General features: G+C 40.5%; 1 protein-coding gene across 20 annotated transcripts in view; it reads left to right on the top strand.

Moving 5' to 3' along the window:
- Window positions 1-26,735, top strand: part of ARPP21 (cAMP regulated phosphoprotein 21) — a 142,666-nt gene extending 115,931 nt beyond the window's left edge. For all 20 annotated transcript variants that reach the window (XM_058041494.1, XM_058041510.1, XM_058041562.1 and 17 more), the window contains 2 exons: window positions 24,608-24,759; window positions 25,917-26,735. In XM_058041494.1, coding sequence (XP_057897477.1) covers window positions 24,608-24,759; window positions 25,917-26,174 — 410 coding nt within the window. In that variant the 3' untranslated portion in view covers window positions 26,175-26,735. The remainder of the gene's footprint in view (window positions 1-24,607; window positions 24,760-25,916) is intronic.
- Window positions 26,736-27,017: the final 282 nt, after the last annotated feature.

Genomic DNA, 27,017 nt, shown 5'->3' with positions numbered 1-27,017 from the left:
CAGGCTCATTCCATAAAAATGGGAAGCCATGAGTTTATGTTGGTTTCTGTTCACGAAGAAGGTATTCCTAAATATAATAAAGCAAATATTATTCTGCTTTTCTTTGAATTGTTCATCTCTGTTTCCCAGAAATCTGTCTTTGCAGTATGAGGAACAAGAGGTTTGTTCCTAGAAAACACAGCTAGCAATGGCAGTGGGTTTGTGGGACACTGTTGAGTCTGCACCCTAATTTCATGGAGATAATGTATGTCTGGAGTGAACCATATTTGTACTTCCCTGGTGGACACGTCACAGTGATTAAGACTCATCTAGTTTCACCCATTTCTTCTAGATGTTGATAGTGTGCTGTGGAGCACTTACAAACTAAACTGAAGATTTCTTTCTTTTATAAAATTTAAATAAATGGGATGTACAGTTGCTCATACACTCATAATTTCTTCTCTGGAAATTTGAGACCAACCAAATAGCTACAAAGGCTGATGTGGTATGTCAAATTTATGAAATTGAAGAAGGTATGGAATAGAAGATATGGAACTAGATACCTTCACCCACACACACACTTTCCCCCCCTTTGATGTATTTATTTGTTACATTATAAGGAAAAGTGTAGAAGTGCAAAGCTAACCATTTTTATTTAAGGCTGTGTGTGGTCTTAAATCAGTTGTCTGACCAATTTGAAACCCAGAGGAAGGGAACATTTAGTTCAGTATCTGTCTGCTCAGTCTGCTTAGTCCTGATTGCTACATTGCATAAGTTTAAGGTGGTGTTTGGAATGCATTAGACTGCTTTTTTTGCTATAATGTGGCCCATTGTGTATTTAGAAAGGTATGATTTATTGGAGAAACAGGTGTGGGCACATGGAAAACCAATTTGTCTTAGAGAGTTATTTCTAGATGACTAGAAAAATGTTGATTCCAAGTAGGCCATAATTAATCAGCAAGAAGTCTTTTCCTGAGTTTCCTCCTGTAGGTAAACAGACTCAGGACATCCATCAAATTGAAACTGAGAGAATGAGGGGGGAACAGCCTGAGTCTCCCGTTAGCAAAGCAGTTGTATTTCTTTGAAAGAATCCCAGCAGGGTGCTTTGCTGAGTGACTGCAAAATTGGCTTCGAAAACAAATCCTGAATTTCTTATTTTTATAGGTTTTTTTAAATTTTAATATACTTCTGGTGGCTGCTGCATACCAAGAAGGTGAACAATGGCACAGAAAATGGGCTGATAAACCAAAAGCTTTCTCTGATTTCCCCTGAAGTGGCCTCACACCTTTTCTTTCATCTTCTTTTCATTGTGTTGTGGTGTGCAAGTCTATCAGTAGTTACTTAGGGAGCTCTAATCATGCTGAGCTCACTAAGCACAAAAGTAAATGTCAAAAACTTCTGTTGATTGTCTGGTTTAAAGCAGCTTTGTCACAGTGCTTTCAAAAGCTTTAGGTGTGGAGATGTTTGATCTGGAGATGAAACAAGTGGTAGCCTAGTTTTTATGCTATACTCTAGTAATCTGAAAATCTCAGTAAGTTTTGTTAACTGTAAATGTGATTTCACTTGGTTTATGTCTGTTTTGTGCTGTGAGAGATCTGTAATGCTGAGAGGTAGAGCTTGCACTGCACACTGTGCTGGCCATGGAGCAGGGGTGGATGTTGGTGGATCTGCCATGCAGATGGTTGATTTCTGATTTTTCTTTAGTAGATAAAAGAATATGTCATTCATCTTCTTGTTCAACAGTTTGGGAATTAAAGTCACTTTATAATACCTAAAAGTCAAAGAACTCCCAGCTATCCTTCATTTAGGGTAAGGTCCATAGAGCTTAATGATTAAAGAATAGTCAGGGAAGGTGGAAGCTTTCTGGATGTGGAAAAGGGGGGAGAGTTTGAGTGTCCATGGCAGGAATCAGCCGTCAGAAAACCACCTGCTTAATTTGCAGGACTTGACTTTCCAAAATCTGAAGAACTGGCTTGTTGGCATGAATCCAAAAAGTCCAGCAGTTAGGTGAGGTCATGCATGTAGTTTCATAATTAGGTTGTGCTGTAAATGAGGAAAAGCCATAATCAAAATTGTTATTCAATTCCTTAGGAAAAGGTCAGGTGTCACATCTTTCTAGTGGTTTTGAAACTAGGTATAACTTTAGATTAATTTTCCAAAAATGCCTGTGAATTGCTTAAGAAACTCCCTTAATCTTGATGTACAATGAAGATAGTAAAAGCACTGTTTCAGGATTCAGTGTATTAGCTGAATGTTTACCTTTGCTCAGAAATTGGCTATCCAAGCATTTTCTCTTGCTTTCTAGTGTCTCAAGAAGGACTGAATTAAGATGCTGAATCTGTCTTTTTAAAACCTAGTTTATCTGAACACCCGTAATTTCTACAACTCACTGTATCTGTCCTACTAGGAACACAGCCTGTGGACTGCTGGTGTCCTTGGGAAGATTTGTGTCGGGCCCAAGATCTGTCCTTTGTTGCATGAATGTTGGGGTCTTCCTGGGCAGAACCGTGTGTTTCCTTAGGAACAGTGAATTCTTCTTGGATCCTGACTGGCCAGCACCTGGTTTTTTAACACCTTTAATACAAATACTTTGTAATGACCCCAAGACAAGTTTGTGTGGAGTTTGTTCCTTTTTTTTTTCTTTAGTCTGCCTTGTGTCCATCTGTTTCTTTCCAAAGATGAGCCTCTTTACAAAATTCACAAAAGCCCTACATGTGTGTCTTCTGAGAAAGAGGAGAATGTGCTTAGGTACGTCTGTTCTCCCCCATGTGACTAAACAAGGGGAAAAGAAAAATTGTGGCTTCCAGCACCACTCTCCCCGGGGCAGGAGGTTAACATTTGACAAGATGTTTGCCCTTTTGAAGAGCACCAGCAAAAGCAGATGCAGATTTCATCGAGGCTTGATCTTTTGAAATTCACTTTGCCTACTCAGCCAACTTCTCACAGGATTTTTCCCACAGCTCACAAAGGATCCATCTGGAGAAAACTGCTAAGCAATGTTTACCAATCCATCTGTGCTCTTGAATGTCTAGACCTGTGTAAGGGCTGAGGTAAAGTCTTTATAAGCTGTCATGCTGAATATTGTTTTGAAGTCCTCCTGGGGTTTGCATAGGAAATGTAAAGATTAGAAATTCTACTGAAGCATTTCTCACATTAATTCCAATTCTTCAGCAATTTTTAGGGCAAATTCTGTTGTAGTATACATGATTGTTAGGTAATTAAATACTGTATCTCATTCATATGTGCCTATGTCACTGGAATTAAGGTTGTAGGGACTACTTTTGCATTGCCTTTTTTCTGATTTCTAAATGCTTAACCTTGCTCCCTGGTGCTCTCCAAGGCCATTCAGACACAAATGCATCGACCTGTATTCCCATTTTTGAAAGCTGGAAATATGACCTCTAAAGAGATTGCAGCTATAACCAAGCAACGACAAATTTCTTCCAGTTTTCAGTGCTTGCTTTTCATTTCAGGGATCTGTTTGTCTCTGTATAGTTGTCAGTGTGTGTGGTTTGATGCAGATTTATTTATCAAGCTTTTTCTTACTTTAATGCATCCCTAACTTTAGGAATAATGCAGTTCTCTGCTGAAGTGTTCTTCAGTAGTGAAGCTGCTGTGATGACACTGTGGAAGAGCAGGACTGGCATGAAGGGAATCTTGGGGAGTGTAAGATTTCTCTTTAGTTTGGACCTTAGCCTTCTGCTGGTGTGAGCTGACATTTGGACAGGTGCATCTGCACAGACCATCCTGCACCATCAGAATTCTGATTTACTTGCAGGGTTGGGAAAGAATGGTGCTGCATACTAAAATATGTGCAGGCTTTTCATCCTGGCTACTTCAACCTTTGGTCTTGAAAAGCAGATTATTATCTATTGAGTAAGAATTGCATTTGTATTTTGGCAGTATGTTAAAATAGAGCCTTAGCAAAGAGACACCAGTTGCCCTTGCCTGAGAAGTAATATTGATTTCAAGAAGATGAAGAAGCTTTTGTCTTCTTGTTACAAAAGATTGTAATATTGACATAACAGAAACTGAAAAATTGAACATAATGTAATGGGGAATTTTCCTTTCATTTGAAGGACAGCACTGCAAAAACATTCTTTTTAGTTACTAGGCTGTAAAAGCATGTGGCAAAATACTCTCAGCTTTTATACTATATTTACCTTCCATGACAGCTTTCCAGACCAAAGTCTTAGGCCTGGGAATCCTGCTGCTATTTTCTTGTAGACCTAAGGGACCTGACATGTATGGAGCATTTCTAGTTTTTGTGTTAATTTGTTTGTGTTGCTGAGCCCACATGTAAAGTCATGGCTAGGATATTATTGAATACCTAGTATAAATGAAGGGAGTGGTGGGGACAATATACCTCAGCAAGTTTCAGAGACCACATTTTCTGCTTTCCTTTTGATGGTGCTTTCTGTGGAATCTTCCCTTGCAAAGAGAATAATGAAATCACAAGTCCATCACACTATTAAAAGATGCTGGGTTTTGTTCTGTAATGAAATCTCAGAGGCCCAGGACACCATTCCTGCTCTCCCTTGGGAAGAAAAATGAGCTGCAGCTGCAGCAGCTTGGCTGGCTGCTGTGGCCAGGGAGGCTGGGAAGCTGTCAGAGGAGCTGGAGATGGAGCAATAGGTTTCCAGTAATTTTGGCTCTTTAGACAAAATAACATCTGTGCCCATAAAGAGAAGTTATCCTTCCAGGGAAGTGTCCTGAAAGACATTTCAAAGCCTGCAGTGCAGAAATGGGGTTTTGGGAAGAAGGTGGATTTGGAACGTATTTAAGAGTGAAATCTTAAGGGAACAGGGGATAAAGTGAATGTTTTCTGGGTTAGAGTATGTGGGAGGAGTATAAATAAACATTTTCTGGTCACTTTTACTGTGACTGCTGGAATGCTGTGAGGGTTATTTCATTGCTTCAGGAGATCAAGTCACAAGGAGGTGATGGGACAGGGAGGGGTACTGCTGTTTCTTCTAAATAAAGACAACAGGCTATAGAAATGACTGCTGCCTCCTACCCAGTTTGCAGTAGAGGGGGATTATCCCTCCCCTGCTCAGAGGTAAAGTTTAGCAGAATATTTCTGGTTTTTTGGTAAAGTAGAATTTGAGGAATGCTGTGGACATTCCTTTAAATAAAGTGAAAAACATGAATATGAAATGTATAGACTAGAAAAAGAAAGGGGGGAGTGCATTCCTTGTTCCAGTTTCCATATCCAAGTTGTTGTTGAAGGAACAAAAATGCTCTCATTTCTTTCCCTTGCTTGAAGTAATCTATTTATGCCTTGTATTTCTATGAAGTGCTGTAGAAAAAAATTGTAATTGCACTGTATGAAGCTAATTCTTCTACGCTGAATTAAGTTTAAAATAATGTTGAATCCATATTTCCATTAGCAAGCAATGAAAAAGCTATTAAGGCTAAGGCATAACACACAATCAGTTCAATTCCTGCAAATGTTTCTACAGAAGCGTGGTGCTGCAGAGCTGTAAATAAATGGAATACCCTGAAATGTGCTGTAGTATCAGTGCTACCTAAAATTTCAATTCAAGAAAAAATATTTTTTCTTCTGTTAGATTAGAAGTACGGAGGGGGAAGGTTCAAAGAGGTACTGAGCTCTTTTTTCCTAAATGTTTTAGGAAAATTAGGAAAATAAGTTTTATCACTTTTGCATTTTCTCCAAGCCCCCACCTGTAGGGAAAGCATTTAGCTCACTTACTTTTAAAGTATCAATCCATGTATAGGTGTTTTATATCCTTTCAGTTACGGTGTCACTGGGCCATTTTTCATTCAGAGCCAATAAATACAGAAAAACTCCAGAAATGGCCAACTTCCACTAAAAAGTTACTCACAGACTCATTCTGTTAGCATGCCATATGCCTGAGGTCCTCAGGTTATACAGTAATGGGTATCATAGAAATAGGATAGATACTCATTATCACTTCCCAAGGGAGTGTTTTGGATTAAATAAGTTAAAAATTCCCACCAGGCAGGAAGTCTTTGTTAAATGTGCTTTATTTTTTGCAGATGAGCTCATTACAGTATAACTGCTGATAAACTTCTTTTGATCTATGGCAAGATGTAACTGCTTTGGCCCAGCCATTAATTCAGTACACAAAGATGAGCTTACCAGTGTGTCAGAATGGGAGGACTGCAATAATTGGAGGCAGATATAATTTATTAAACTTTCCCCTAGTAATATGAAAAGAGGCCTGAGACATGGCTCTCCACAGCACTGCCCAGGGCTGTGTGCTCTTCAAAGGACACCCCCTGAAGTCCAGGTTGACTCTGAAGTCAGTGTTCATCTATGCTGGTACATCAGAGGGCAGAATTTAGCCCAAAGTGTCTTAAAATAATTTTTCAGTGCTTCACATTAGCAAAACCCTGCTGTGGGTTAAGGCATTGTCATCATGCTTTTTCTGTGCTCCTTTGCCAGTGCTGCTCTGAGCCCTGGGAAGAGCGTGGCTTTTTCTGTGAGATTGAGCTGCTGTGAGCAGTGAACAAGAGTGCCCAGAAACTTGATTCCCTCACAGAAGGAGTGCTGCAGGTGGGGCTGCAGCGTCCCCATCCCATTCTGGGTGTTTGCAGAGCTAAACCACAGCAGCTCTTGGGTCCCTTTGCCCACCGTGCTGAAGCCATGCAGTAGGTGTGCTCTAGGTCCACAGCCTGCAGCTTGCTTCAGTCCTACAGCCTGGAAGCAGGAGGCAGTTATTTTCCAGCTTCCACCCAAGAGGTGGCATCTAAATTGTGACCCTCTGAGGCAGACTTTGCTCCAGAGCCAATTTGTAAATGCTTTGTATGTCAGTTTTAGCTGGGAAGTCCCAGTCAACTCTCACCATTGTAACATTATCTTCCAAAGAGCCAATGAAAATACAGCTTTGATGTGTTTCTTTTGGTGCTCAGATGCCATGGCATGTGAGGTATTATCCTGAAAACCACATTATCACAGTTACTTAGGGCCTTTGGGCATCTGATGTTGCCAATTGCCTTCACTTCTTGCTGGTATGTAATTTATCACCAGCGTGGCCTACCCTGCTAATATGCACCCTTTGTGGGCAGAGGCAAAGCTAATATACTTTCAAAGTGTATTTGAATTGCTTCCATAAATCACAGCTGTCATTGTGAGCAGTTTTATCACTTGCCAGAACAATATGTTATGCTCATGCTTTATAGCCTTGGTACTATTCTGAACTTCTGTTTGTCTAAATTGTAATGCATCATGACTTATGTTATCAAACAAATTGGAGCAGCCCCAGGTTTTTTATTATTATTCTATTTTTTACATGGAAAAACTGTAAAGAAGAGCATTTTTATGGGACATGCTTTATAGTTTTAATTATTACTTTTTATTACTAATTAGCTCTAAGATCTCTAGCAGTTTGCTTTCCATTTGTTAATTTTCATTCTTCTAAGTTCATGCAGCTGGGGCAGCTTTGTTTTTGCAGCTCATTTCCTCTCCTACTCTGCTGTGTAGCAGGAAGAGCAGCTACATGGCAGTCATGAGCCATGGAGTTGGAGATGGGGAGGAGGAGCCTCATTGCCTCAGATTTTATTTGCTATCTGTGCAGAATATCCACCAAATTAATCAATTGTGTGGATTTAAAATAAAAAGCCTTGTGAAATCCAGAAAGCACTTGCAGGCAAGAACTCAAGGAGAGAGAGCTCAAGGATGGTGTAGCAGGGAGGTCACGAGTAGTTATTTGTGCCTAGGGCGTAATGAGTGCCTTCATCTGGGAGTGCTTCCCCTGAGCCGCAGCGAGCAGCTGGGAGCATGAGCAGCCTGAGAACTGAGACTCAGAGCTGTGCCGGGCTCAGGCAGGGCTGGGGAGCGGGACAGTTGTGCCTCAGCAGCCAGAGCCACCCACCTGGGCAGGGACCAGCTGTGCCTGCCCCATCCCTGCCCCGGGCGTGCGAAGCGGGGCTGCTCCCATCTGCCAGCCCAGCCTCCCCAGCAGGCAGCCTCTGCTAGCGCCACTGAAACTCTGCACAGCTGCAAGCTCGTCCATCGTGTTTGACTTCTTCTGCCATAGATTGACATCTGCTTGTGAGTGGCACCTGTGGCTGGTTTAGGACTTCACTGCAATAAGAGACTCTCCTCAGCTCTTCTTTCTCAGAGATGCTCTGACATCAAATGCACTGTTTCAAGAAAAGTAAAATATCTCCTCTTTTTACAGCCATGCTTAAAATACCAGTGAATATTTATGAACCAATTTGCCATGGCTTCTCCTGTGATGGGAAAAAAAAAGTATGTTTGTTTTTTTTTTTAATTGATGCAATAGCTCATTCTAGAATATGAGAATAAGGTCTACAAAGTAGTCAGTTTTATAATTAGAAAATTATTTATTTGCAGCCGATATATTTGCTAAAATGTGAAGATTGCAGTCCTCTGTTTTTTTAATGTGAAAAAGATATGCAAATTGTTTAAAAATGAGCAGTATCTCTGATGGAATTTTTTAGGTGTAGATCAAGTTCTTTGTCGTGGGCAGTAGACTAAAGGTATGACTTAGGTTTGTCCTTTTACAGAAGTTAGTGTTTATTCTCAAGGTTTGCACTCAGAATGAGCAGTGGTTGCTAAAGAATGTTCTGCAGATGTATTTGCAGATCCTGTGATTTTCTCTTTTCAAAAATTTTAGCTACACAAACATTTTCAGCAGATTGACTAGGCACATCAGCTACCACTTCAGAAATGCATGTTGTAAATTTTACATGAAGAGACATTTTTGGCAGCTGCTTTGTGCTTTGACTTTGAGCAACCCCAGAAAGGGTATGTGAAATCAGTTACCCCATCCAGACCACGTAAGCAAGAAACAAGGATTTTAGCCTAAGGATGATTTGGGGGATGGTACTGTATGAAATTCAATGATTGCACATGGCGGAATTGATATATAATTTGTATATTATTCTGCCCAGATACATAGATTGTTTCATAGGATGAGAGGAACTAAGGGTGGAGGATAGTCCCAATTTATGTGAAAAACAAAAAGCACAAAGAAACCCGTTTTTCCCAGAGAAAACATCTGTCCCACCTTAGCTGAGCCTGGGGAGCTGGCAGATGCTTTTAGCAAGCATTGTAAAGCCTCTGTAAACCCTTCCAGTTTAATTTGGAAACATCCATTTGTATTGCTTTGCTGACAAATTTCTGATTCACAGAGACCTGTAGTTAAGATTTTGCTTTGGCAGCTGACTCTTACTATGCCCTCTTCCTCACCTTCCTGCCAGTATTGACAGACTCAGAGCTCTGGGAATGTGGCCCTACCCCTGCAGGCACTGCCAGAAAAAAATAAAAAAACCAGACTTTTTTTCGGGTCAAAGAAGCATTTTTCATCTAACTGTAAATTTTGCAGAGCTCTGTGTGTAACTCTTAGTTAATTCAGCACTTAAAGATCTCTCCTTATTATAGATTATATTGAATATCAGATATTTTTCCATTGACTTTATAAATTGAACATATAGCACTTTTCAGCCCTGCTGGATTTCAAAATGTTTTACGAAGATGCCACCCCTTAAAACCTTATTTTACAGATGAGAAAACTAATAAGCAGAAAGAAGTAATGCACTCAGAGTGTACTAGGTCCCAGGCAAGAAAAAAAAGCTATCAAAATTTATGATGTATGCAAGGAAAAAAAGTTCTGCTGCTGCTGGCTCTCAAATCTACCTTGACAACACACCCAGGTTGATCTTCAGTATTTATGCTGAGCTGAGGACTCCATATGTTTATGGTCTTTATTGTGCATTTTCCATCACTCTGATTGCTTAGCTGGCATCCATCAGGAATTCAGACTTTGCAAATACTTTTGGCCATGAAGATTGTAAACACAGCCTTGCTGGGGTTGCAAAATATTAAGTGTGCTGTGTGGCAGCAAATGCGCTATGGCAGGTCTGTCCCAGTGATTTCTGAGGGCACACTTCACCCTGGAGAGACCCACAGCAGACAAAGCACAAATATTCAGAGGACTCTCCTACATTTAAATTTGTGCTATGCTATGGGGGATTTTGCTAATGAAAGTATATTTTGCATTATTTACAGTTGCACAGTTGCAGATACCTTGCGAGGAGATAAAGGGGACCAGGACTGATCCTGTGGGTTTTGCAGAAGTCTGCATAAAATGCTCTTGCTTGGCAGATCAGCCCTCTCAGGCTGTTGCACTGGTGGAGTTAACCAACGTCCTCTTCTCAGCAATAACACTGGACCAGCTGTGGTGGGAGTTTTCCAGCTAACGTGCTGTCCAGTGGAAGCTGGGGATAGAGGGGAGGTTTTGGTTCGTGGAGCTGAATTGAACCATGTTCTGGCTGGCCATTATGACATCTGTTGACCAGGGGCCTGGTTCCAAGCTTTCTCAAGCCTGCAGAACGAGTGCCCCTAGCATGAGTGAGGCAGGGACTGGGGCAGTGATGCCTGCCCCTTTCCCAAGCACTGCTGTCAGCCTGTTGTCCAGCTTGGTAGAGACTTGGGAATCAATGCAGAAAATAACTGATAAAGTCAGCTTCATCCTCCCTCTCCTTTACTCTTTCCTCAGCTCTCTTTGAGCCAAGATTTCTTGGCACAGATGTTCAGGAAAGCTTGCTTCTGAGTGTCATTTCTATCAAATTCTTTTGTGAATTATGCAAGGAATTTGTGACTCCAGGTGTTAATCCTCTTGTTTTCAAAAGTGACGCTAAACCCCTTGTTAGAAAAGTCAAAGGTGAAAATTTACTTTCACAATGCATTCCCTGTTTTCTTTTTTTTCTTTTTTTTTTTTTTTTGATGTTTATATTATTCTGCAAGAGTTGAGAATGCATTTGCCTGTAATGTGGGGATAGGCAGGCATTGTGAATTTAGGTGCCCAATTAATCAAAAGAGTTTGTAAAACTGTATGAACGAGTTATTTTGCACACTCCTTGGACAATTGAAACAAAAACTCAAATTCCTCTGAAATGAGACTCATACCCCACACATCCTCTACACCCAAGGCAAACTAAAATATAAAATGAAACTGCCTGTAGATACTAAATCAAACAACAACAACGACAAAAAAAAAGAGTTTTGGAAATTGGTGGTGTTCTATTTGGGGTATCAAAGGGGAATGTTTTTGCCTTTTCCAGAGTTTTTTTCTTTTAAAAATTTATTCCTTTCTTTGTAAGATGCACAGTTTGGCTGCTGCAGGGGAAGCTAACCGGGCACTGGGATGACCACACGTATAGATTCCACTCTTCCCCTCCTTCAGAGAAAAAGCTTTAGCTGGAAGATACAGCCCAGTTGTGGTGCAGTAATTGAATGTATTGCTTTTGTACCTATGTCAGAATCGCAGCGAGTGTTTATATATTTCTGCAGTGATATGGAATGGAGGGGATGCCCAGAATACACCGATACAAAGTACTTATAGGCACTTTACAGGTATTTTACTTCATACTTCAAGGGCTAAAGGGAAGGGAGGGTCTCAATGTCAGCAATTGCTTTAGCAAAGGCTTAACCCAGTTTCATTAAGGCATGTTTAGTCAAGAAAAACAGGAAATGTAACTAGTGTCTGCAGTAAACTAGAAGAGTTGATAATGGCAAAGCAAACATGAGTAGGAGCTCCCTGTGTCTGTGCCACAGAAGTGAAGTAAGGTAGACTCATCCCTGAGTGCCATTTGGTTTATTATTTGCCAGTATCTCTTGGTACATTGCCACTGCTTGGTCTGGTGGCTCTTTCATACAGGCACGTACAGGTGCAAGGGCCATGCATTAATGCAGGCGCAGTCCCACCTTGCCCTAATTTTTCTCTTGTGGGCTAAGCAATGGTTACGCAGAAGGATTTGAGAAATTAATTTGTTTAATATATTATAGAACTGAATTTTATTGGAACAGGACCTCTCCTTAATTTGATTGCTACCTGCCTGGTCAAGTTTCTCAGAAACCTATTAAAGCAATGATGAGGATGTAGTGTGAATAAATGTGCCTGTGTCTTTCCCACTGGAGATCCTCTCCTTCAAAAGGTTGAGTTCCCTGGTCCAGAAGTGTATTCAAGCCTGAAAATCATTGCTCTGAAATCAAGAAATTACCTTACATGCTTAAAAGTTAAGCAAATTCTCAAGGGCTCTGCTGCATAGGGGCCAGAGTAATCACTGTGTTGCAGGCAAGTGCTTCTAATATGGTACAGAGCTGGTTAAGGTTGATTGCTAACCCCAGTAGTCTTTGGATTGCATTCTGCATGGATGAACTTGGAAAAGATGAGATTTTTGCAGTTGGACCCATATGGACAGACATATGCTCCATCAAAGTCCTGTTGGCTTCAGTAACGTCCCTGCGCCTGTTTGCATCGAGCTGGGGGCTGTAGTCTGCAGCTTGCTGTGTCCTTATGTTATAGGTAAACAAACAAAACTCACAGCTTTCTGTGATTTGGTACCTCTTGGTGCATGCAGAAGCCGTGGGGAGGAAGAGTGCCATCAGGCAGTGGCTGTGTCTTTGTTGCTGGCAGTATTTACAGTTGATGTTGTGTTTATGAGAGCTCTTCCTGAGGCTGAGACACAGAGCAGAACCCAGCTTGTGAAGGTGAAAAAGCAGGGTTTGTTAGTGATATGCTGCTAGCAGTTGTTTACCCCAGTCTGCCCACAGTGAAATGGAACACGGTGCAGTGAATGGTGTCACCAGAACACTGCAGTCTTCTTTAATGGAGAGGATGTGGGCAGGGCAGGAACCTGTACCTGGAGTGGTGTGGAAAACAACAGCCTGGCAGGGGCAGCCAGAGCCCAGGGACCTTCCATGTCCACAGCCCTGCTGGTGAGAAGCAGCCTGCCCGAGCAGTCCCTGCTCAGAATAGGGGTCTAAGCACTCCACACGTATTTTGGTGTACTTCCAGAAGAGTGTTCGTGTGGTTCTTGTCCTTTTCTCTGGGCAAATTATTTTGCTTGGCTGCTTATTTTTCTACCTGCAGTTGTCTTTTCAGGAATGCATCATCTTCACTGTAGTGACTGCAGCTGTTCCTTGAAGTTTGCACAGTGTCTGGCACGGAGGTTCACTCTGGGCTTGTGCTTGTAGATATTTCATCAGTATCAAGAGCTGATGCCAAGATAACAAGCAAAGTTATAGATAGATCAATACACAGGGCTTAACATTTTTTTTACTCTGACCTGCCATTATTTATTAGGGGTCAATCCAGAAAATCAAACCAGAAGAAATGAATCTGTTGAAATTCAGTGAATCTGAATCTGTGGTTTGCAGCTGGCATGGAAAATCTGATCCTGCTAGTCTTGTATTTGTGCTTTTTTTGAATCATACTGAATTTTGTTTTGGTAATTAGCTGTCCCCCCACACAGTTCCTTGGAGATTTACTAACAAAGTCAATAGATATTTCATGTAACAGTTATTCTATGGCCATGAATTGCTTTATGTAGCACAATGCAGACATAGACACAGGTACATATGGGCAGTATTGCTCTTCATCTAATGAGCATGTCATCTGCCAAAGGATTCTGTAAACACTAATGGGTTCTCACAATGATGTTTTAGTTGTTCATTAGCTATTCAGAAATCTCCTAAAGAGGAATTGCAGCAGACCTCATCAATGTAACTGTGTCTACAGTAAGGGCTAGTACCAGATTTGCATCTGTTTTGGTCTTTAAGCTGTAAATCTCCCTTAAGAGCATCCTATATTTTCTCCAAAATTATCTATTTGCCGGCCCATGGGTCTCAGTTGACTCTCCTTAAGGTTGTTTGGATTGGTGGGCAGGGGCTGAGAGCAGGATTATTCCTGGATAATCCTTAGCACTATTTTGGACCTCCCTGTTGTGAGCACTGTGCACCAGCTTGCAATACATGCCTCCAGAGGCTTAGCCCTGTTGGGATGAGAAGATTTCACCCTTCTCAGAATAACATAGTGTCCTCCCAGGTCCTGTAGTAGCCTCCCTGCAGGAACGTCAGCTGGCTTTGGGCATCTTTGGGCATTTTTGGCAAACCCTTGCTTGTGGTACTGGCCAAGGGGAAATGCTATCCAAAGCTTGTGAGCCTTTGAGCCTGTCATTTGCTAGCTGGTGACTTCTTTTTTCTTTTTTTTTTTTTTTTTTTTCCCTTCTTTCTTGGTCTCCAGTAAAATGCAGAAGGCTCAGATTACAAAAACAGCTGCACATGCTTTGGGTTAATGCATTTAAGTCAGGCTCCAGGGCCTGGGCAAGTGCCAAGATCCTGGATCAGCTGCTTTACCGGAATTAGGCTGCTGTAATGGAGCCCTGCATTATTGTGTTGCAATTATTTTGGATTGCAGCTGGCTGTTCCCTGTATTTTTTTCACTGAAGTGAGATAAAAGGATTTGTCTTAAAAATAGAATTTTCAGAATCTTTCAGAAGCTTTGAGTAATATACCATGTCTGTAGGATGTGCCCCTCTGTTTAAATTTATCTTTAAGGAGAAGAGCAAGAAATATTTTTCATAGTTTTTGAAGAGCAGGAAGAGTGCTAAAAGGTCTCAAAACATAAAATAAATGTGTATTGGAAAGGAAATAAAATAAGTGAATAAAGTGTCATATAATTATATGAATTATAGATTTTCAGAAAGAACAGGTTTATTTCAGCATCAAGCCACTTACTAGTAGCAAGTTCTTCTTAAAGCTGTCCCTATAATTTGAAAATCCTTTGTATAGAGAAATATAGGAATAGATACAGATTTTAAACTGACAAAAAACATTTCTCCAGCCTCAAGTCTCCTGAATTTGTATCCATTCAAGCTCTTTTTGATGCCTGTTTATATACATGTCTTGTCAAATAACAGCTCTCTCAGGTTCTCCAGTTTATAGCAAAAAGTAAACTGAATGCAGTAATTTATCTTTGAACTGTTCAACTGTGCCCTTCTTCATGTTCTCGTTAATAATGCCAGGTCTCCCAGGAGCACTCTCACACAATTTTATCACATAAGCTTTTTCTTTGACCTTACCTGCTGTTCCCCTGGAATATAAGGGGACTAAGAAACCCAAAATGCCAGCCTGCCTTAATTAAAATTTTAGTCTCAGAAGATGCTACAGTATGTGATTTCATTAGGTATATAATGAAAGTATTTAATCATACCTCTTACTTGTCTGGGCCTTTTTACTCAGCAGTGAAGTCACAGAGTTTTAAACCAACTCTGTTCAGGTGTGGAAAGGTAACTGAGGGGTGGATATGCATCTCTAAGTAATTCATAAATTCAATTTACACACAATTTTGCATGTTTGCCCTGAAGGTAGTTCCTTGGATTATGGAGTAGAAGGCACTAAATTAAAGTTCAGCACTCTTTGCAACCAATTTTTTCACCCTTGGGACAGCGAGCATGCATATTAATGTTTTTTAAAAGATAATGCTATTCCTCATTTTGAGGTTGGAACTTAGCATCATAGAAAAAAGGTAAAAGAATGGGTAAAAGGTAATGGATATTTCTTTGACATATAAGAAGTGCTAAATCTTACATTGTGATATGTGTTGTTATTTCCATCATTTCTCATTGCCATAGTCTAAATCACCACAACAGGAGGCTTTCTACCTCCCAGGTGAACTCATTTGTTTTATTCAGTGACTAGTCTCAAGAAAAAGACTGTGCAAAAAGCATTCTATCTTGGCTTTTGTAAAAATGTACCTTTTTTAGTTTATATAGGAAAAGCAGAGTTAAAAAGTATGTTTTTGAGGCTCTGAACCTGCCCATCTTTTGGACCAGGAGGGTTTGGTTGGCTAGGGAAGTTGTGTTATTTCCCTAACATTTTTTTTTCCGTTTTGTTGGCAGTTGAGAAATGCCCCCAGTTGGCAGCATTGTCTTGAGTAGCACATGAAACTATCAGTGCATCAGATGCTCTGTGCTTTGGGCTTCTTCCAGCCCCTGGGGCTGCAAAACAAGTAAAACCAAGATTTCATAGAGCTTTTTGAGGAAGAATAAAGCAAGAGGACAAGGAGGGGCAGTTCATCTGGGTAGTTCCTAGAAGAACTTTCCACGTGGGTGATTTCAGAGCTGTTACCCACCAAAAAACAGAAAAAAAAAAACCCAAAAAAACCCCCAAAAACCCAACAACCTAGTGTACCACAGTATTTTCATCAGCAGTTTTTACTAAATCAAACAAATAGGTTGCTCTGGAATAATTCAAAATTGCAGGAAATTTATTTCTGCAGTTTTATTTCTTCTTCTGAAGCTGGATCACTACATTCTTGCCCTATTGCCTTTGGGGGATTTTTAGCTTTGTAAACTAGAGAGAGAAAGAAGTGTGGGGGGGGGGACAGTCCAACTTCTTTTATCCAGGATTTTTGTTCTTGTGATAATAAATCTTACTGGCTCATATCTTTGATGTATATACATCTTGTTGAGTTTCTTAATGCAGCTGAATATGGCTCTTTGTGTGTGAGCCTGACAACAAATGTGGCTCTTGGTCTGTTACCAGGTTTGGGAAGCATGAATGTGTTTTTGCAAAGCTATTGCCAATTTAGGGACTCAGAGCTGCTGTTCTGGCAGCAATTATGTTTCAAGACTCAAAGTTCAACATCCTGCAGTTTTATAACCTCAGGTCTGCAGAGAATTATTTGAGTCGCTGTCATTGTAATCACTTTAGGAATACATTTGCTGCATTATGTGTTTCCAGTGAGTGTAGCTGGAGTGCCATTAGCTAAAAATTGTTTTGATCTCACAAACTTGAAAGAATCCATGCCATTAGTTTAAAATTTTGAAAACAAATCTAACACAATAACCCATGGTTTCCCCTGCAAGCTGTACTGTTGGAGTGGGATGTGCTTTTACCTGAAATGAAAGAAGCCAAACTTGTGTTAAAAGGCTTCTCTTGTTTTTGGAGGGTCTGAACTTGCCAAGTGCCATGGGCAAGATGAGTCTGTCTGCTGCTGTTGTTGACATGTGCTGTTTTATGTGCTACCTCGTACCTCTGTACCTTTTCTGTTGCTTCTTAAGACTTCCTTACTTCAGGCATAGGTATTCTTTGTATATGTGTGAAAACTAAGTAAAATAATTGCATGGTCTTGTGTTTTGAGGGGAAAGGGATGGAATTTTAGCATTCAGCTATGAGGTACTTGTCCTCTAGCTCACATGGTGTCCAGTTCACACTCAGAAATTACCTGTGATGTCTTCAAGTAGAATATAAAGCTGAAATATCTTACTAGGTCAAGACATTTTTTTGTGTATTCCAGAGAAAAAGCACAGTAGGAATGGATAGACCAACTGCAGCCTATTTGCTTTGCAGTGTGCTTTGGATTCTAGATCCAGGCTTAAACTACAAAAACCAATTTACAAAGTGGTTTGAATTTCAGCTGCACAAGATGCAGTTTAAATCTTCAGACTCACACAGAAAATAACACCAGGAGGTAGACCTTAATTAATGTGTCTTCTGTGTGAGTCTTCCAAACTGCAGAGACTTTAGAGTGAGGCTAAAATCAAAACTAGCTTAAATTTAAAGATTAATTTTACATTCCACGGCAGTTCAGTCCATCATTTGCAGTGAAACTTAACAGATAATGGTCAACTGCATAATGGGAAAAAAACCCCAAACCCTTTCCTCAGGTGATTGGGCGCCCAATTCTAACACATCACACCTGGACATGAGAAGGCAGCAAGAACACAGTGCCTTGGAGCAGCACTGCTCTAGAGGAAGCAGTGCGTAGGGATGGTGTTACAATGTCCTCGTGGGAGGTGAAACACCTGGATGCAGTCCAGTACTTGAGTATCTCACACAAAGTCTGGAGGGACTGATGGACCTCTGAAACAAGAAGGGCTTTGTTCTGGCCACCAAAAACACTTGCCTGGAATTCTTGCTCTCACTTGTGCTCCTTATATGGCTCCCACAACATGGCCAACTGTCCTATGCAAGATTCCCCAGCTAGGCTGGCTTTCCTCCTGTTTTACAGATAACCTTTAGGGTCTGTTTAAGAATCCAAAGGTTCTTTGGGATGTCTAGGGGTGTGGTTTGGTGGTGGATGTGGCAGTGTTAGAGCAATGGGTGGACTTGATGATTTTAGAGGTCTTTTCCACCCTAAGCAATTCTGTGATTCAATTCTCTGATTCCATTCTATGATTCTAAGATAGTGTTCAGTCTTGCTGAAGACCTTACTTCAGTTTTTTCCTCCTTCCAGTTCTGCAAATACTTTGGAATGGACCAGCTCAGAGCTTTTGGTAAAAAAGAAAGCTGTCAAAAACTTTACCAAATGTACTGATGTATCTATGAGTGAATTGTAGTTCTACAATGACATTTTTTCTTCTCTGATTATAACTTAATCATGGGCATTGTAAATTTGCATTATTAGAAAGTAAAAGCTACATCCATTCACTTTTAATACTTTGCCCATAGCTTATTTCAAAAAGTAAAGGAGAATGTAGCTTAGTAAAATTGTGGGAATAGATACCAACCATGTTCTTTATGTTCTTCTTACAGTTTACAAAGTCTACTGAGCTCTAATTCAGCCCAGGCAAAGTAAAATAAATAGGCCAGAAATATCCCTTAGAATATACATAGGTAACTCTGCCTGTGGAAGAATGAACTGTGTGGCATTGCCAGCCTGTGATTAAAGGGAGGAGAGGCTGGGGAGGAGATAATTTCTCCTATGCAAAAGATCAGTCCTTCTGCTTAGGAGGCAGGAATAATGTTAAGAGCTAACTGGCTAACATTTTCCTAAGTATTTCAAATATGGAATGTGTAATTTAATGGTCTGACTAATACTGGACAATGAGCACATTCTGATCATTTTTATTACCAGAACTACTTATTAAACTGATGAATATCTTCCAGCAAAATGTCCATCCTCATTTTAGAGGTTTTAAGTGATACAAAAGTTCTTCCACTCTCAGCAAGTTGCCTCCTTGTTAATTATAGGGTCTGATGCAACTCTGAGGTTTTTTTCTAATCCATAAAGTTCTAGGTTTATCTTCAAGACAAGTCATTTTATTAGACCATTTCCTGGTCTATTCAAGAACTATTGTTATGGTTTAACCTCAGCCAACAACTCAGCTCCATGCAGTTGTTTATTCATACACCCCAGCTGTACAGAGAAGAGAATCAGAAAATTAAAAATGAGCAAACCTCATGGCTTGAGATAAAGACAGTTTAATAGGGAAACCAAAAGCTGTGTGTGCAAGCAAAGCAAAACAAAGAAACCATTCACCACTTCCCATGGGCAGACAGGTGTTCAGCCACCCCCAGGAAAGCAGCACCCTTCACACCTAAGAATTATTCAGGAAGAAAAATGTACACTCTGAGCATTCCCCACTCCCTCCTTGCCTCAGCTTTGTATGCTGAGCATGTTGTCATATGGCATGGGATATTCCTTTGTTCACCTGTGTCTCCTCCCAAATTCTTTATTCACTCCCAGTCTCTTTGCTGATGGGATGGTGTGAGAAGCAGAGAGACTGAGTAAGCACCACTCAGCAGTAACTAAAACATCCCTGAATTATCAACCCCCTTTTCAGCACAAAGCCAAAACTTCATCCCATACTAGCTACTTGAAAGGAAATTAATTCTACCCTGGCCAAAACCAGCACAACTGTCTATTTGCAGGTACTTCTTTTTCTTTTGAACAAGTTGAGCAGAGTGAGCTCATTAAGCCTTTCAGAAAGAGGTGTGCTTCCTGACCAGAAGAATTATGTTTTCAGCTTGGTTCTCAGCTCTTATCAGTTTTGAGGAGCCTTCTGCAAATGTAAGCACCTTCTGTGTGCAGAATTTGCTGTCAAAATATTTTTCAGGTGCTTCACAGGGTCCACACCAAGAGTTGGTGCTTGTTCTCCTTGGCTTTTTCATGTGAGCTCAAATTCCCAGTGGTCCTGGCAGTTGTTTCAGGGGCTGAACTGGTCTATACAGGGGGATTGAGGAGAAAGGAAAGGGAGAGATGGCATAGGGCACCAGAAAGGCACTGCACTAGTTGTAGAGCAGACAGGAGCATGACCAGATTCTGTGCAGCATTCCAACCAGCCCACTTACCTCTGCTTGAGGTTTCTCTTTTAACTTTCTTTTGGACTTTGCTTGCCTAAGCCATTGCAGTGTGTTCCTGGGGTATCTGAATTTCAGGTGTTACTACACTGAGTAAAGCAGGAAGGGGGCAGGTGAGCTCTCAGATAATGTACATCAAAAGCACTATGAGTGTATGTGTTTGCATTGGATGGGCATGGATGCAAGGAGGCTGTTCAAATGGAAAGAGTACAATAAGATTTGCAGTTCAGGGACTCACACGCTTTACCCACACTGCTGATACACATGTTCCCAACGTTGGTAAGACATGCTTCAAATCTGAAATGAGCAATGAAGCAGTCCCTCCCAACATGAATGTGCCATTTATGAAGGGTGTATGCTGAGGCCAGGAGAGCACCAAACATGCTTTAATTGCAGCTCTGGGTGACACTACCAGAAAAGATGTAAAACTGCTGCATTTTGTCTTTTGAGCTGCATAGCCTCATTAGGAAAGTGAAACATTTGTGGGTCTTTCATGCAGTCTTTCTCCCCTGGGATGTTTAAGTTAGATGACTTTTAGCATGATGAGGCAGGCTGTAAAGGTTCAGAGAATGACCTTGATGATATGATGGCCTCTTCCATTTCAGCTGGAATCCAAGGCTCGTCTTTCCTCTGAGGCATTCGTTGAAATTCTGTGCACGATTTGTTCCCCTGGTTGTTTAACAATGTCTCTCATGTTTGCCCTGATTTAAAAAAATCCTCCTTTGTAGCAGAGATAACATAGAGCAGGATGATATAATTGCTGTAAAGAGGCCCTGGAGCTGGCAGTAATAGGATGGTTCATCTGATGTGTACTGCCATTAGAAAATAACCCACGTATGTATGTTCTCAGGGGACTGTAAAGAGGCTTTTAAGGATTACTCTTCATGGAGTATGAAAGCTAATGAGCAAAAGAGCAAGTGCAAAGAGAACTATTGCTGCATAAGCATGTTGCCACTTCCTGTTCTCACTTTTCTTATACCTGTGTAGCTCCAAAATATCCACCTCTGCCCAGTAATGCCTGGTTTCTCATGCACTGCAGTCAGTTTTCAAGACTTTTGAGAATACAGTATTATTTCCATGTCACTGAAAAGTAAATAGCACGTGAAAATCATGGTGTAGTTTAAGACTGTGCTGTGTGAGTACAAAGTAGGTAATTTTGTTGGAATGGCATTCTCTGGTAGTCTGTCCCTGAGGAAAAAGAAAAAAAAAAGTATATAGTTTCACAAACAGTGCTAAAAGGTTGATGTTAGTCTCAATTCTCCCACCTCCATTATTTTTCCTGGCTAGAGTGCAAAAACATACAAAGATATCGACATCCAGTAAACAGTGGAGGACCTGTTTCAAATATTACATGGAGAATGTGGGCTGCGCTGATAGGAAATTCAGAACAGCTGGTTTCTGATATTAACAACTTCTTCTCCTAATGGATTGCCACTTAGACTGCCAATTGTTCTACTTCCATTTGTGCTGAAACAGAAGCCATATAGCAGAACAGATATTATTTTTTTTATTTTGTCACAGCATTTTTTTCTTGCTTATAAAGCTTGTTGTAGATAAAAAATGATCCACTTTTTAATATTCTCTATCTCCTCTGTAATGTTGGAATATACTTTTGTACTTTTGTACCTTGTCATGTTTTTAGGTTCAAAAGAATGGACAAACCTGCATGTTGCCTCATGCATTTAACATAATAAAGGGCTTTCAGGTAAAATATAGTGGCTTTATTGAGGTGCAGAACCTTATAGAAGATGCTGGGTTTTGACTAAACGCTATACTGGGTTCTACAGCACAGTCTGACATCCATAGCTTCATTTAATTCCAAACAGTACTGATCATTAGAAAAAAAAAAAGTCCATGAATATTAAGTAAAGAAGAGATGACAATCAGCATCTTTGCAAAGATACACACAGGCCATTAACCTTCTAAAACATCCCCATTTCTACTCACAAGTCAGGGCATTAAATATGCAAGAGTACCTCCTTCTGGACAAAGAAGGGACTTACATTCTCGTAAATTCTAAGAGGATTCAGGATACAACCTATTTGTTCCTATCAAATCAAAATGGAAGTATGTTAGAGTGCATGTGAAGTATTTGTATTGGGGCTTTTCTGCATTGCAAAAGGCTTAGACAAGGAGTAGGAAAAAGGTCTTATTCTCACTTTCAGGGATGTACTCTGCAGGTTGGGCCAGGGGTGAGGAGGCACATGTCCTGTGGTCAGGAGAAATCACTAAAGTCTTTGAAGAGTGTTGGAATAAGATTGCTGAAATATTAATGCATAGCCCAGTGGACCTCAGCTCTTCAGCCTGTCTCCTTTTCGTATTTCTGCACCTAAAACCTGGAGTGTTTATACCATGTACTAAGCAGTGCTTCCCAGTACATAGGAGATTTTTCAGGGTTAGGTGTTTATATGTGTGTGTGTCATTGGAACTAGATGGTCTTTAAGGTCCCTTCCAACCAAGCCCATTCTATGACTCTGTTTTTGTAATATCCCCAGGAGATCATGCCTATACATTCATCATATAGGTAGCTACTTCAGCTTTTCCATGATTTTTTGTTTCAGTTTGATAGTCATGTCTGCACTGGCTCATAAATCTGTCATATTTGGAGAATATGGAACACAAAGCTGAGGTGAAGAGAGAGCTGTGTATTTAAACACACAGCAGGGCATTTGCAGTAGGCTCACAAAAGTAATGTTAATGCCATCATATCCACTAGAGATAACAGAAGAGCTGCTTTCTACTTGGCCCCAGTGGTGTCTGTCTGTCTGTCTCTGCAGTGCACCAGTCTGCCACCCTGTGCTGGTGCATTACAATTCAGTTCTCTGAGCCCAAATCCAGTGTTGGATTACATTCCACAAAAGTGTCACTTGATCCCTGGCTCACTATCCATCTATGGTTCTTTACACTGCTGGGATTTAACTTTAACAACTGGAGGTGAGAGGAGATTAATTTTGTGTTACTGTTTCTGCTGTCAGTTGACACCCCTCTACTTAACTTCTAGTCCTGCAAATACCAGAAGAGCAATGCTAAATTTTTTATTTCTATCCTCTATCCCCTCCCCCCCATAATTGGTGAACGGGAGCAGAAGAGAACTTGCAGTTTTATTATTGCTGTATAAGCCTTCTGTAAACTCAGTTGCAGCAGTTCTGATGTTGGTAATTTTTATGACTAAAAATATGCTGACACAGTGTTTGGGCATAGGAAAAGAGCAAATCTGAATGTATAACAATCTGGTGAGTTTGGGAGATGTTTAATGCTATATCTCAGCCAAGTTAATCACTCATGGAATTTTTTTTTTAATTTTGCTCAGTTGACTGGAGACATTAATCTCTGGAATAGCATCTTTAATGCCAAATACTTGACCAGAAATCTCAACATTTTCCTGGCATAAGAACAGACTTAGAAGGAAAGCTATCAACCAACTGACAATAGACCAGCAGAAACAGACATTTGTTACATTATTTCTCTTACATAATGAAGAAATATCCAGATGATGGTTTTCACTTGTGAAGTATATTGAACTAGGTACTGTATTCATGAATATAAATTGAGTAGATGAGACACAATTTTTTTCATAGAAAGATGACACAGTGTCGTTCCTTCTGGTAGTTCTTTGTCTGAAATATGCGTATTGTAAAACATCACTACAGAGTTAATAGTGCACTGCATAACTGCATGTTAAAAATATGAGTGCTAAAGAATGCAAAATGTGTTAAGGAGAAATTATTCATAGATTTATAATACCTATGTCTGGTCACATTTTTCAAGGGCAGTATCTTTCTGCATAGTCCGTTCCTTTCCTGCTTTTTCTGTGAAGTTCTTAATTGCTAAATATCACCATCACCCAACCAGCCCAGTTCCATCTGTCTAGGCTCATTCCCAGGCAAATTTGCATTGCTGCTGAGCAATTTTTTATTTGTGCTTGCCTTCCCATCCGCACCGCTGCCTCATCGGCAACTTGGCTCTCTAGATCATCCCATCTTTGCCCATTTCTCTGTCAGTCCTAGAGGAGCCATCCCAGCAGAAAATCTGCAATATTGTGGTCACTTTGAACACAGAGTTAATCACAGGTTAAAACAGAAGCATCAGCTTCTCATCCTCGTGCAGTATTCCTAACAAGCAATGGGGAGAATACTCCCTAATTTTTTCCTTACTTTGACACGCGTGAAAATAGTATGGTGGATTATTACCCTTAATATGTTCTAATTGGATAAAAAATCTTGCAAGCGAGAGCCAGTGTGTATAGAGGTGTTCTTCTTGATTAAATAAAGGCTTCTCTGTTTATATTGAGATAGGGAGCTGCATTACAAGGAAGGTAAGAGGATAAGGTAAGAAATGTGACCTGAAAGAAATTGTCAGGCTAGACCATGAAGGCCAAATGCTAGTGTCCTTGATGTTGTTGGGAGTTTTGCCTCTGAGGAAGTAGCCAAAAGACAGTAGCACCCTGTGCCTCTTGAGGGCTTTACAGCCCTGTGCTGCAGTCAGACACTCCTCCAGGTGGTCTCTGCCGCAGGTCAAAAAGCATAAAGAAAGTGTGGTGCCCACTCAGGCCAGCTTGCTAGGGCTGCCAGCTCATGGCACTTGTTTATTGCACTTTAGTTTTCATTCCCAGCAACATTTCTACAGGAATGAGTAACTTTTTAACTAACTGGGTATAAATGATAGGATCACTTGCTGTACCTTAAAACTGTTGCAATTTTGCCCCTACAAGCAACAGGGTATTTGAAGATGCCTTTCCTCTTCCAGGTTACCAGCCTGTCCTGCCGAACCAGCAGCAGGGGTTCCAGGGTCTCATGGGAATGCAGCAGCCGCCCCAAAGCCAGAACCTGATGAATAATCAACAGGGGAATCAGGTGCAAGGCATGATGGTGCAGTATCCAGCCATGTCGTCTTATCAGGTATTTAGGAGCTGTAAGGAAAGATGTTTTTTCTTGGAGAATGCTTAATTGAATTAAGTTTTTGCATCACACAGTGCCTTTATAACTTCATTTGGGTAGCGTGTGGCAGGAAGCCTTCTGATGAAAACGCTTCTAAGTCAGTTTCTTTGCTTCCTATTTACATGTTTTAGTACTCCTGATTTTCGTTCTGATTTCGGAATGCTTCAAATGAACTATTTATTACAGCCTGAAGTGAGGGTAATGTCACAAAGAACGAAGGAATTAAACTTCTTCCTGTGAAGAAAATTAATTTTAAAACTATAAGAACATTGTTCATTTCTTCTCTTTTTTGCCAGTGCAGTACTGTTTCCTGTAATGAAGTTGAGGGCTTTGCCTGATCCAGTTAAAAATTACTCATCTGTGGAGACTCCTGCCAAGGATCTCACCATGTCTTCTATAACAAGCTGTAGCCAGATGGATTATTGTTTATTGGGTTCTGGGGAGAGGGAAGGCAGTGGCTTGATTTTTACCAAGTCCGTAAGTTACCCAGACTTATTTCCCAACCTTTGTACCTAGTTTCCGTGAGATATGCCAAGCGCATGTGAGAGGTGGCCTGTGCTTACACTTCCTACTGGTCCCTCTGGAAAGTTAAGAAACTAAATGACATCTCATTCTTTTTAATAGATTGCACTGATTGAGCAGCCATTCCCCTTTTCCCTCAGCTTCTTTGAAAACGCTTCAGCGACACAGATGGAAATGGGGGAATTGCTTATGGGTAAAATTTTCCCCTTACATCTTCAGAATTACTATTTGGAAAACGTGTTTTAAAGGTTAATGATCAAGTTAAAGATTTAGACCTTTTAGATGGCCTAGATATACCAGGGTCGAGTCTTCTGTTTGCACTGATCCCATATCACAGTAATTCATATTCTACTAGGTCAGGACAGAGACACTTTCTAGGCCTAAAAGCAGAGGGAATTCTCTTTAAAACCTTCTGTAACAAAAAAATCCTCAGAGATGAGAACAGTTCCGAGCAGCAGATAATAGCACATTTTGGCAGAACATACAGTATACTCAAGTTCAGCTAGAAGGAATGTAGGGATACTGGGAGCCTACTTTAACTTGCTTAGTAATTGCTGTCTTTTTTTCCCCCTACGTCTTTCCGTATTCCTACCCAGGTGCCAATGACCCAGGGTTCTCAAGGATTGCCGCAACAATCATATCAACAACCACTCATGCTACCTAATCAATCAGGTCAAGGAACACTTACAGCCACTGGAATGCCTGTCTACTGTAATGTCATACCTCCTGCCCCACAGAACAACCTCCGGTTGATTGCCCCACACTGCCCCTCCAATAACGTTCCAGTTATTTCTGCCAGCTGCAGGACAAACTGTGCAAGCATCAACAATGCAGGGTGGCAGGTCAAGTACTGACACTGTGGCTTAGATTTATGAGGATAGAGGTGCATTATTTGACAAATAAATCATGGCCTTCAAATGAAGAGGAACACAACAGAATAATCAGTTGAGGACACGAGTACTGACAATGCTCAAGTGATTTGCTGCTGGAAAAACCTGTAAAAAAAAAAAAGAAAAGTAAAATAAATTTTGAAAAAAAATGTTTGCTGGTTAATGGTGCATATTTTTGTCATGTCTGCTAGGTATGCCTTTATAGCTTAGCTAGTGACATGAATTCATTGAGGTAAGATTTTTTCCTACCACTGAACACCACTGTGTAGATTGTAATATCCCCGATTCGGATTAGTTTTGTACTTTGTGTTGAGTTTGTGAAGCTAAAAGTATTTAAAAATATAATAAAATCACATTGTACCAAAGCTGTAATGGAAATGAAAAAAAATTGAAAACAAAAAGAGAATTACTGAATGGAAGGAATAATTTATATACACTATAGAGTTTTTTTATGGATATATACTGTATTGTAGTGCTTAATCACAATAAAGCTATTTGACCTCATGAAGGAAGGTCATGTTTCTACCACCTGCTTGATCTCCTCTGTTTCTGAGTGAATTTCATTTAGTTTCTGCATTGTCTTTTATCAGGTGAAGCTAATGGGGGAATGGTGCTTAATGGGCTTAGAGGAGTTTGATGAGAAGGCAACACAGCTGTGTCTCAACATGACGTACCATAACAGCTAAGACCACTTTGGAATTGTAGTGTAGCCACCCAGGAAGTACATGAGAAGACATAGTTGTCCCATGATATTCCATCCATTGGATGGAAGATCAGTTAATACTGATGTGCCAACCACAGTACCCA

This window comes from Melospiza georgiana, chromosome 1, assembly GCF_028018845.1.
Source record: "Melospiza georgiana isolate bMelGeo1 chromosome 1, bMelGeo1.pri, whole genome shotgun sequence".
NCBI classification, from domain to species: Eukaryota; Metazoa; Chordata; class Aves; order Passeriformes; family Passerellidae; genus Melospiza; species Melospiza georgiana.
Note: the sequence above shows the minus strand (reverse complement) of the source record. Positions and strands in the feature narration are given on the sequence as shown.